This window comes from Myxocyprinus asiaticus, chromosome 32 (assembly GCF_019703515.2).
Source record: "Myxocyprinus asiaticus isolate MX2 ecotype Aquarium Trade chromosome 32, UBuf_Myxa_2, whole genome shotgun sequence".
In the NCBI taxonomy this organism is placed as follows: Eukaryota; Metazoa; Chordata; class Actinopteri; order Cypriniformes; family Catostomidae; genus Myxocyprinus; species Myxocyprinus asiaticus.
Window position 1 is genome coordinate 13,144,541 of NC_059375.1, and position 11,353 is coordinate 13,155,893.

At 37.5% G+C, this 11,353-nt stretch overlaps 1 protein-coding gene across 1 annotated transcript; it reads left to right on the forward strand.

Moving 5' to 3' along the window:
- Positions 1 to 927: 927 nt before the first annotated feature.
- On the forward strand, positions 928 to 11,004 carry aldoab (aldolase a, fructose-bisphosphate, b). The gene is made up of 7 exons (XM_051666581.1): positions 928 to 1,082; positions 4,171 to 4,287; positions 5,108 to 5,374; positions 5,935 to 6,095; positions 6,573 to 6,831; positions 10,229 to 10,428; positions 10,698 to 11,004. The coding sequence occupies exons 2-7, from the start codon at positions 4,176 to 4,178 to the stop codon at positions 10,791 to 10,793; spliced, it is 1,095 nt and encodes a 364-aa protein (XP_051522541.1). The 5' UTR covers positions 928 to 1,082; positions 4,171 to 4,175; the 3' UTR covers positions 10,794 to 11,004.
- Positions 11,005 to 11,353: the final 349 nt, after the last annotated feature.

Below are 11,353 nucleotides of genomic sequence, written 5' to 3' on the forward strand. Positions count from 1 at the left end.
GAAGCTAATGCCTCAGAGTGTGAATCATACACAATTATTTTCTTAAAGTGAATGCCTTGTTAAATTGTATGAAGAATGAAAATGACGTTTTAGACACAGGAAGTTGTGCCTATTCTTTGTGTTAGACGCTCATTGGTCAAACAAAAAGTTCTGTCCCGAACTCACGCCATTGTTAGAGACACATACGCACTTCTAAACAGAAATAGCTCTAGCTAGTGTACAATGCTGAAAGAGCAGGATTAAGATTTATATACTTTCCAGTTCAAAGGTCATATTTTCTACACCTCAAGACTGTGTGTGTGTGTGTGTTTTGGACAAGTTTTATGGTAATACCATGGTATTTGTTGTCAGATAATAGAACCTCATTCATGAAACGTGAACAAAATTATTTGTGTAAGTTCAATTAAATGCAACAATATCCATATAAATGGTTTTGCACAGAAACTCATCCTGCTTATTTTTCATGAATGAGGCCCATATTGTGCAGGCCAGTACTGACAACACTGAGTGTTCTTTGTTTTTCATTCACTGTTCTGCTTGTATTCCTCCCTCTTTGACAGCAAAACACACTAACTACACATTTAGTAAAAAATTAAAGACGAAATAATGTCTCTTAGAATATTATCTTTCCTGTGACTGACAGGTTTAACTCAATGTTCAGATTCAGAGAAAACAGAGTGTGAAAACTGCAGTAATCACAGAGTACAAAAATCCCAGTAAAACCAAACAAACAAGTTGAATTTTTGGCGTAGTTATTGCATTTTGCCTTAGGGTGTTTAGGGCAGTTCTGTTCATGAGAGCCCACACAAAGGTTTGACCCCCATTCATCCTACGCCTGTTCTCTCCCTCAATCTCTTTCCTGCATGGGAATGTTGCCACCCTTCTCCGATGTCAGGCTGGAGCTAATTTTAGCAGGACAGCTGAATGTGAGGGGTCATAATGCTGAATAAATACAGTGGCCAATTGGTCAGGCAGTTGTCGTGGTCTGAGCCAGATCTTTTCTTCTTTCCCCATCTCTTTCTCTTCACCACGCTTCAAGGGTGCCTCCATTTAGCCTGTTCTACTTTCAGCAAGAGAAAGAGGTAAGAAAAATGAAATAATATTCATACACTTGCATCTTATTACCAACTAAATAAATACATTGAATTATTTTGATGTGAGAAACATAATAAAACAAGCACAGTGTAGGAAACTGGTTGCCAAGGATGATGGTCAATCATACAGGTCATTAGACAAAAATGTATGATTCTGTGACTGACCAGTCAGAATCAAGTGTTCCAGAGACTGTGTAATAATGTTTGATAGTGGTCAGAAGTCACTCATTACAAATCCATGACTAATTATAATCAATATTTTTTGTGTGTGTAAAAGCTATGAAACATTTACACGAATATATATAAAAGCAAAAAGCCAGCTGCAAAAGCAGTAGCTCTGTTGTGGGTTTTATCAATGCAAATTATTTATAGCTTTAAGAAAAGATGGAGGAATCTAGAGTTTTCCTTTTGAAGGCTGATGAAGTTATGTGTTATGCTCTACAAAAGGCGTCTGATAGCTATACTGCACCTACATTCACAGGAAATGCAGCATTAGGCCTATTTCACACACTTATTTTAAATGTATTGTGGCACCCATATTAATAGGCAACAGCGTTCACACTGCCCACTTAAGCAGAGCTGAGCTGCTTAGAAGCAGAAACACGTGTAAGCAAATGTTTGGCGCTGAGCCTATTTTTGCCTGAACTCAGCAAAAAATGCATTAAAAAAATTTTTTTTTAAAAGTATAAGCACAGTCTTTTGCAATATTGGTTTTAATGAATCAACACAAAGTTCTGGAGGGAACATCTTACCTATAGTTTGAAATAAAAATGTCTGTTGTGCCACACAAAAAACACTTTGTATTCAGTAAATCTAACTGAATTCAAACGATTTTAGCAGTTTATACAGTTTGGGGGTTTGGGAAAAGTTCTGTTTAGGTTCATTACTATAGGGATGTAAATGTGGTCCACCTCCTCATGTAAATTTCACGGAAAGTGAAAATGGAACAATAAATCTTGACAACCATTTTATAATATATGGTCATTATTATAAGAAATACTTAAAGGGATAGTTCACCCAAAAATGAAAATTCTCTCATCATTTACTCACCTTCATGCCATCCCAGATGTGTATGACTTTCTTCTGCTGAACACAAATAAAGATTTTTAGAAGAATATCTCAGCTCTGTAGGTCCTCACAATGCAAGTGAATGGTGACCAGAACTTTCAAGCTCCAAAAAAATTGTATAAAGGCAGCATAGAAGTAATCCATAAAACTCCAGTGGTTAAATCCCACGACTTCAGAAGCGATATAATAGGTGTGGATGAGAAACAGATCAATATTTATGTCTTTTTTTTTTTTTACCATAAATTTCACTTTCACATTTTTTCACATTCTGAAAGTAAAAGTGGAGATTTATAGTAAAAAAGGATTTAAATATTGATCTGTTTCTCACCCAAAGTGACTGCATCGCTTCCAAAGATATGGATTAAACCACTGGAGTCTGATTTTTGGAGCTTCAAAGTTCAGGTCACCATTCACTTGCATTGTATGGACCTACAGAGCTGAGATATTCTTCTGAAAATCTTTGTTTGTGTTCAGCAGGAGTAAATGATGAGAGAATTAATTTTTTTTTTTTTTTTTTTTTTTTTGGATGAACTAATTTAATGTTGTAACCCAGAAATCACTTTATTTTTTTTAAACAGTAGCAGCTCACAGTAGAAACGCCATCAGCGTGAAAGCACAATGCAAGCCTTTTGTTTGCACCTTTTATTATGAAGTCTGATATAAGAAATACATTAAGAAAGAGGTTTCCCTCTGGTCTGACAACAGATTTGAAAGCTTCTCATAAATGGTCAAATTAGGAAGTGGAGGCTGATATAAGATCTAATTTTGCAGGAAAAAAAATCTAATGCTTTATTGCACCAATGTAGAGAGATGTCAGGTATTTGTATATTAGTAGTTGGCATGTTATGAATTTTTTTATTTGTATTTAATTGAGGGGGGGTTGCATAATATTAAAGTACTAATATTATGCAATCCGTCCTTAAGAAAGAGCAGCAAAGCAAAACCGATGCAGCTGGCAGTCACCAGTTTATATATAGTCTGAACTAGGGGAGGGGGGACAGGGGGTTGCAGGAAAAGAGCTTGGCCCACATACTTTAGATAAAGGTCAACAATGACAGTACTTCAGCAACAAATGGCATAGGCATCCAACTTACAGTATAACTCTTTAGAGAGAGGGAGAACGAGAGAGAGCAAGTGGCAGTCATTATGGGGAGATAAAAGAGAAAGAAAGATGAAGAGGAGTAAGGGAGGGGCATGTAATCTAGTTCCCTTTACAACAACACAGAAAACAGAAGTTCTCTAAAAAAGATAATTATATAAGCTTTTAAGGCATATGAGTCTGATGATGGTTGACAGATTTTGAAATAGTGCCTTATGGTTGACAAAATTCCATTCTGTATTTAGAAAGATGTTCTCTAAAAAAAACTTCCTCATTTCACTATCTCTTGTGACATTTTGCAGATGCTTATCCAAAACAAAGAACAAAATCTCCTGTAACAACCAAGGGCTAAATGTCCAGTAAAAGAGCACAATGCTAAAAGAGCAGGATTATATTTTATACTGTCATATTCATAAATCATATCTTTTACATCTCGAGACTGAAGAGCAAGCCCAGACACTTATAAAAAAGTACCAAAGTATTTTCAGGAATTGTCATTGGGCATTCACCATGGTGAAACTATGTTTTTTGGTAACACAGAATGAATAGAATAGTCATTTTACAATATGGTATATGGCAAAATACCATGATGTTGACATCTGATACGATGACTGTAACATGGTACTGCATCATTGACATACACAGTTGAATGCATAAGTTTGCATCCCCATTGCAGAATCTGCAAGATGTTTACCTTTTTTTTTATATATATATATATATATATATATATATATATCATAGGGATTATTAAAATTCAGATATTCACAAATTTTCCAGACTTATATATTTTTTACAAACAATCTTATCTTCTGGTGAAATCTAAACCATCCAGTCATATCGCCCACTCTTATCTGTACTTTAATTTGATAACCACCCATTTTGAACCTGATTCCTCTCCCCCTCTTTCAGTCAAGATGCCTCATGCTTATCCATTCCTGGCCCCTGAGCAGAAGAAGGAGCTGAGTGATATCGCTCAGAGGATTGTTGCTCCCGGCAAAGGAATTCTTGCAGCTGATGAATCCACAGGTACAAACACTTAGACACGCACATAAACTGGAGCGTTAACAACACGTTAGTGCTCAATTTGCTTACAAAAGTTAACCAAAACAATGAAAGTTCTGTAATTTACTCAGCCTTATGTCGTACCAAATTCAAATGTTGTTAATTTTTTAACTGTGGAAGACAAATCGAGTCTCTTTTCCATGCAATGGCAATTCATAGTGACCAAGCTCCAAAATAAATAAATATGTAAATATCATAAAAGTGGTAAAAATAACAGAGGGAAAGATTTTCAGTTAATATTGACTAAAATGTTGGCCTTTTGCTCATTCTTCTGAAATTCTTTTTGAATTCCACAGAATAAAACATTACATTTTGTTTGGAATGACATTAGGGTGAGTAAATAATGAAAATTTTCATTTGTGGGTGAATTATGTACAATTTTAAAAAGAAAAAAAGAAAACAGTTCTCTTTGTCTTCTGGCTCTTACAAAAATCTAGAGTTCTGGCAAACTAGCCACAAATTTGCCACACATTATTTTCACATGCAAATGAGCTTGAGATTCACGCAAATGTTTGCCGGAAGTTTGCAGCTCTTCACCGATAGTGGTGAACATTTGCAGCAAACATTTGGCAACAATGAACAGTTTGCTGCAAGTTTGCCACAAAGCTCATTTGCATGTGAAAATAATCAGTGGCGAATTTGCGGCAAGTTTGAGGCAAATTTGCCACGGACTCTCGATTTTTTTTTTTTTTAAGGGGGATTACCTTTCGATATGTCTACCATCCCTGACATTCTTTTTCTCCTCTCATTATTCTGCCCCTGCCACTTCCCATGATCACTCTAGGTAGCGTGGCTAAGCGCTTCCAAAGCATCAATGCTGAAAACACAGAGGAGAACAGAAGGCTGTACCGCCAGTTACTGTTCACGGCTGATGACCGCATCAAGCCCTGCATTGGTGGAGTCATCCTTTTCCATGAAACGCTCTATCAAAATACAGATGATGGCAAGCCTTTCTCACAGCTCATTAAAGAGAGAGGCATGGTGGTAGGAATCAAGGTGGACAAGGGTGTAGTACCACTGGCTGGCACCAACGGAGAGACAACCACACAGGGTATGTGCTGCTGGATTGCTGGACCTTTCTCTCTCTCATTTTAATGATAGTGCTTGCAAGACTGTATTGATATTCCTCAAACATTAGGGTTAGGGTTTTTTCTAATCCCTAACCCTAAATTTCTGCAGTTAATTCAGATTGAACATACAGACTCCATTCCAACTTTTCTAATGATTTTTGATCATTTCACCCTTACGTGTACTTATAAACATTATACTTAAAGAAATGTAAGATCAAAGTTTACACTGACTTACACTGATATAATGTTACGTTTTCAACATGTAAACATCAGTGATGACGTCAGTGTAATATTTGCATATTTAATTGTGATTAGTCAACACAATTAAACGGTCACAACACACATAGGTCACTCAGTGTCATGTCAGTTGCAAAGTGTCTTTATACAGCAATTCATTTACATAGAATTAAAGCCTAAAACCAAATCTTTCCTAAAAGCACTACTATTTTGTTGCTTTGCACTCACTGGTATTTCCTTCAGGAAATGCATATACCACAAATGTTAACACATTATTAATTTATCTCTCTCTCGCCCCCTTCAGGTCTGGATGGGCTGTACGAACGTTGTGCTCAGTATAAAAAAGATGGTGCTGACTTTGCTAAGTGGCGTTGTGTGTTAAAGATCACTCCCACAACCCCGTCCCACCTTGCCATTATCGAGAATGCCAATGTGCTTGCCCGCTATGCCAGCATCTGCCAGATGGTGAGATACTCTACAAAACAGACCAACCGGCCACTAACTGAAAGCATTAACATGCATCTTTAACTCACACACTTTAGGAACATGTTTATATTCATTGCTACATATTTTAAAAATCGACTAGTCGTGGGTTGCCTGAATGACTGGTTGCCTGACCGCAATCAGATTCATTTCATAGAGGGTGTTTACATAAGACTTGTTCAGACTCGTACAGCTAAACAGAGAGTAACAGAATTTTTTTTTATGTTAGACTATTTTAACTTAATCAGCATTTTAAAGAGACAACTCTTATGGCAGGACTCTGGTGTTCTACAACAGTGGTGTTATAAAGGGGATGAATTTATACGTGCAACTTGTCAAAGAGGGTTTACCATGCAAATTGTCTAACAGTGAAAATACAATGTGCTTATTACAGTAATGATGCAAAGAAATATAAATGAATAAATAATCAAAATCTCTAATTGTTGTTTACCCCAACAGCATGGTATTGTACCAATTGTGGAGCCTGAGATCCTGCCTGATGGTGACCACGATCTGAAGAGATGCCAGTATGTGACTGAGAAGGTTCTGGCAGCTGTGTACAAGGCTCTATCAGACCACCACGTCTACCTGGAGGGAACCCTGCTAAAACCCAACATGGTGACTGCAGGTCACTCTTGCTCCCACAAATACTCCCCTCAGGAAATTGCCATGGCAACAGTCACCGCCCTGCGCCGCACTGTTCCCCCTGCTGTTCCTGGTGAGTGAAATACACTCACAAACACACACTGACACCCTTAAAGCACCCATGAACTGGTTTGATAACCTCCTATTGAAGCATGAAATTTAGGGCGAGACATAGGGAAGGCTTTGCAAACCCCCCCTCCCCAATCCCATGAAGCATTGCAAATGACGTAATAACAATTAAAAATGCTAGAAAATTAAAATAAATATTGATTGAAAGTTGTAAATTATAATTACAGAAACAACATTTCAAGTTTGTTGCCAAATATTTCGAAATATTTAGCAAGTATATTAGCAGCCTAAGAGTGTAGGGAGACCGACTCGATTGCATCATTCACAGTACGTCACGTAAGTGGGCGGTCGCTACAGAGCTTGTTTGGCATGCTTTGTTGGTTGCGATTCTCTGATTGGTGGATTGTTCAGTATCATGGGTAGTTCTTCACCAGGAATTCCCCTATTAAACACGATTTCTAAAAAATTAAGTTGAAATAATGTGGACTGATGGTTTCAACATAAGCATAGACCGGTGATTAGCAACCTCTGAGCTATCGTTAAAAATGTATTTGCCTATGGAATGATTAATGGGATTTTTACCACCTGACTGTCGCATTCTATATCTCCACATATACACATGTCTGGGCACTCCTCAAAGTCTTTTTAACAAGTCTGTTCACTGGCGGTCATTTTTGGAACGCTCTAGGGAAGCTATTTCAAGTCCTGAAAGTGCAGCTCCTGTCTACTTGAATAGGGGAACACTGAAATCTCAAAAACTGTTGGCCAAGATTACGATCAAGAACATATTTCAAATCAGCAGTAAAATCTGAACACTGGAATCATAAAATGAACTTCTTTACCTCAGATTACGCTAAAAAGCGCAATTTTCCTGGCTTGTATAGCTAATGTGCATGCGCATTCTCAAGTTAATAAGGTGATTGGCTCGTTTACCTGTTAGGCGGGACTTTCTGTCTACATTCGTTGACCATTGGGCATTCCAATTTCTCCCATTAATTTTAACAGAAGTGGTCTATGAAGGTAAATCTGTTGCAAAACTCGAGAGCTTGTACATTTGAATTTGAGAACTTGTACAATAAATATTTGTACTTGTAAGTTGAAATTTAAACCCAAAGCCCCGATGTAAAAACTTGTAAAATAAAAATCTGAAGCTGAATGCTGCAATCTGCACGCACAGACAATAATCCAAAACCTGTGTTTTGAATTCAAAGTTGCAGACAAATAGTCACAAATGTGTAAAATTACATTCATATAAATACAACGACAGACACAAACTTGTATTACATAGGCTATTTACTTTTGTACTTTAATTCACTTTCGCAGTACAACAACAAATCAGCAGTTTCAACCTTTGAAATCTGCCACTTAAACTTCAAATCTTCGCGCCTTGACATTTGCATCAACTTTTGCAGAAAAACCTGTAGCAAAACTCACTTGTGCACTTGTAAATCAAGATGTGAGAGAACAGACTACTAGAGGTGCTGGGCAGGGGCAGGGCCAATGAAGTTGGACCAATCACAAGAGCTGGAACGACTGATGCCTGACCAAGCAAAATAAATCATCTTAGAATGAGATGATGTCACGCAACAGCGCCAGTGCCATTTTTGTAAGCAAAACAAGTCCAGCGGTGGCAATGGCTGGCTGATGCAGTGGCAGAATAAGGTAAATAACTTGACAATTAAATGATTAAGAGTGAATTTATCATGTAACAAATCAAATGAGACGATTTGATCACGATCAACACAGAATTCTGCGCCGACAGACCGTACATGTAATGTCTAAGGATGGCAATGAGAGAATTCTCTGAAGAAATGTTTCTGCAGGATGTTTGCATTCAGTAAAACTACATGGGATGCGACAATCCAGCCAGCTGCCATATGCAACAAGTTCCGTATTTCCATTAAAGCATGAAATAGAGGTTAAATACCGGTTGGGTATAAGAGTGAAGTAAGAATCTCAATTATCACCAGAGAACTGTTTCAACAAATAAAATACTGTGAATTATTGTTAACACCAGAGATATGATAGCTGGCAAATCCTTAAATTGTCACAGTGCAGCGTTATGCTATATTACAGTCATTTTCTGACATTTATTTATCTTCTGTATTGTTTAAATATTTTAAGTGTAAAACACACAACAACTTGAGTGTTATTCTTTCCAAACAATTCTCCTCTTTTTCACATGAATGGATAACTATATTAATCATGCTTATTAAGATATATAAATGCCTGACCACAATGACTTGCTTTTAACCATGATTATCTGAGATTACCACAGTCATGTGCACTTTAATTTAAATCACATATTGACATCTAAATAAGGGAATTAAGCGAATACTAAAAACACCAGAAAATGCACATTTTATATCTCTAATTCAGGTGCAGTGGGAAAATAGATTAATTATTACTTGCACAGAATTCTATATAAAGTAGATAGCCATCAAGCAAGTACTATGATCCATTTTGATTGGTCCAGTATCGATTGTTATAGCTCTTGTGATTGGTCCAACTTCATTGGCCCCGCCCAGCACTGGTAGTCTTTTCTCTCGCATCTTGATTTACAAGTGAACAAGTGAGTTTTGCTACAGGTTTTCACAAAAGTCAAGACGGGAAGATTTGAAGTTGCAGTGGCAGATTTGAGAGGTTGTAACTGCCAATTTATGGTTGTACTGCGAAAGTGAATTAAAGTACAAAAATAAATACTTTTTGTGGCGGTGGCGTAGTGGGCTAAAGCACATAACTGGTAATCAGAAAGTTGCTGGTTCGATCCCCACAGCCACCACCATTGTGTCCTTGAGTAAGGCACTTAACTCCAGGGGCATTGTCCCTGTAATAAATACACTGTAAGTCGCTTTGGATAAAAGCCTCTGCCAAATGCGTAAATGTAAATATGTAATACAAGATTGTGTCTATCGTTGTATTTCTATGAATGTAATTTTACATATTTGTGACTATTTGTCTGCAACTTTGAATTCAAAACACAGGTTTAGGATTATTGTCTGTGCATGCAGATTGCAGCATTCAACTTCAGATTTTTATTTTACAAGTTTTCACATCAGGGCTGTGAGTGTAAATTTCATGTTACAAGAACAAATATTTATTGTAAAAGTTCTCAATTTCAAATCTACAAGCTCTTGAGTTTTGCAACAGATTTACCTTCATAGTGGCCCATCTTTGCTAAATAGTCTCTGGTTCTTAATATGACTGTAGAGCCTAATTCACGAAACACAACCAGAATGAATTTCTGTGTAAATGGTTTGTAAAATGGTTTGTAAAACCAATTACCGGTAAATTGTCACATGATGCAGTACATATTAAGAAATACATATTCTTATTTATAAAGGCATCATATTTCAATAGAATGATCTACAACTCAACCCTCTACCATCTTCTCCCCATAGGCATCACCTTCCTGTCCGGTGGCCAGAGTGAGGAGGAGGCCACAATCAACCTGAATGCCATGAACCAATGTCCCCTACACAAACCCTGGGCTCTCACCTTCTCTTATGGCCGTGCCCTGCAGGCCTCCGCGCTGAAAGCCTGGGGGGGCAAGAAGGAGAATGGCAAGGCCTGCCAGGAGGAATTTGTCAAGAGAGCCGTGGTACGTAAAAACATTCTAAGCAGAGCCAATGCAAAGTTTAATTAGATTACAGGTTGCCAAAAAAAACATCTATTATGACCATCTCTGTACAATACATGAATATGGGACAACACCCCCTTCATCTATGGCACAGCATGTCATACTGGCCTAAGCATGAATAAAGCTGCCTTCAGATATCCTTCCAGAAACAGACAATACATGCAAAAGTTTTTAACATCCAGCCCATTGTTCCCATTTTTTGTGATTTTATGTCTTGATTTCTTCTGCAGAACAACAGTGCAGCAGCCATTGGTAAATATGTCTCCTCTGGAGACACAGGAGCTGCCGGAGGAGAGTCTCTGTTTGTGGCCAACCATGCTTATTAAAGATGCACACCTAGATTCCCCACTGGCTCTCACACCGCATTTCCCTCATCTGTCTGTGCCCTCGTGTACACCAAGGCACTATTTGTGCCATGAGAGAGAAAGTACAAAGCTCAAAACCCTTGTAGTTTGGATTTGTTTTTTGTTGTTGTTTTTTTCACGTGATATGATATTTCATTTATCAGATAGAAAAATAAAGGACTCAAACAACACATGGTGTTTGATTTCCTTGAAGCTAAATTTGATGGAAACTTGAACTAACAACCATGAATGAAAAAAATATACACTCACTTAGCACTTTATTAGGAACACCCATACACCTACTTATTCATGCGATTATCTAATCAGCCTATCATTTGGCTGCAGTCCATAAAATCATGCAGATACGGGTCAGGAGCTTTAGTTACTATTCTCATCAACCATCAGAAAATGTGATCTTGGTGATTTCGACCATGGCATGATTGTTGTGCCAGTATGGTTTGAGTATTTCTGTAACTGCTGATCTCCAGGGATTTTCACACACAACAGTCTCTAGAGTTTACTCAGAATGGTGCCAAAAACAA

What these genes read in the sequence shown, in the direction of transcription:
- aldoab (XM_051666581.1), top strand. Translation starts at nt 4,176, where the DNA reads ATGCCTCATGCTTATCCATTCCTGGCCCCTGAGCAGAAGAAGGAGCTG. An exon ending in TGCAGCTGATGAATCCACAG is followed by an intron (nt 4,288 to 5,107) that starts GTACAAACACTT and finishes TGATCACTCTAG; the next exon opens with GTAGCGTGGCTAAGCGCTTC. An exon ending in TGTTCCCCCTGCTGTTCCTG is followed by an intron (nt 6,832 to 10,228) that starts GTGAGTGAAATA and finishes TTCTCCCCATAG; the next exon opens with GCATCACCTTCCTGTCCGGT.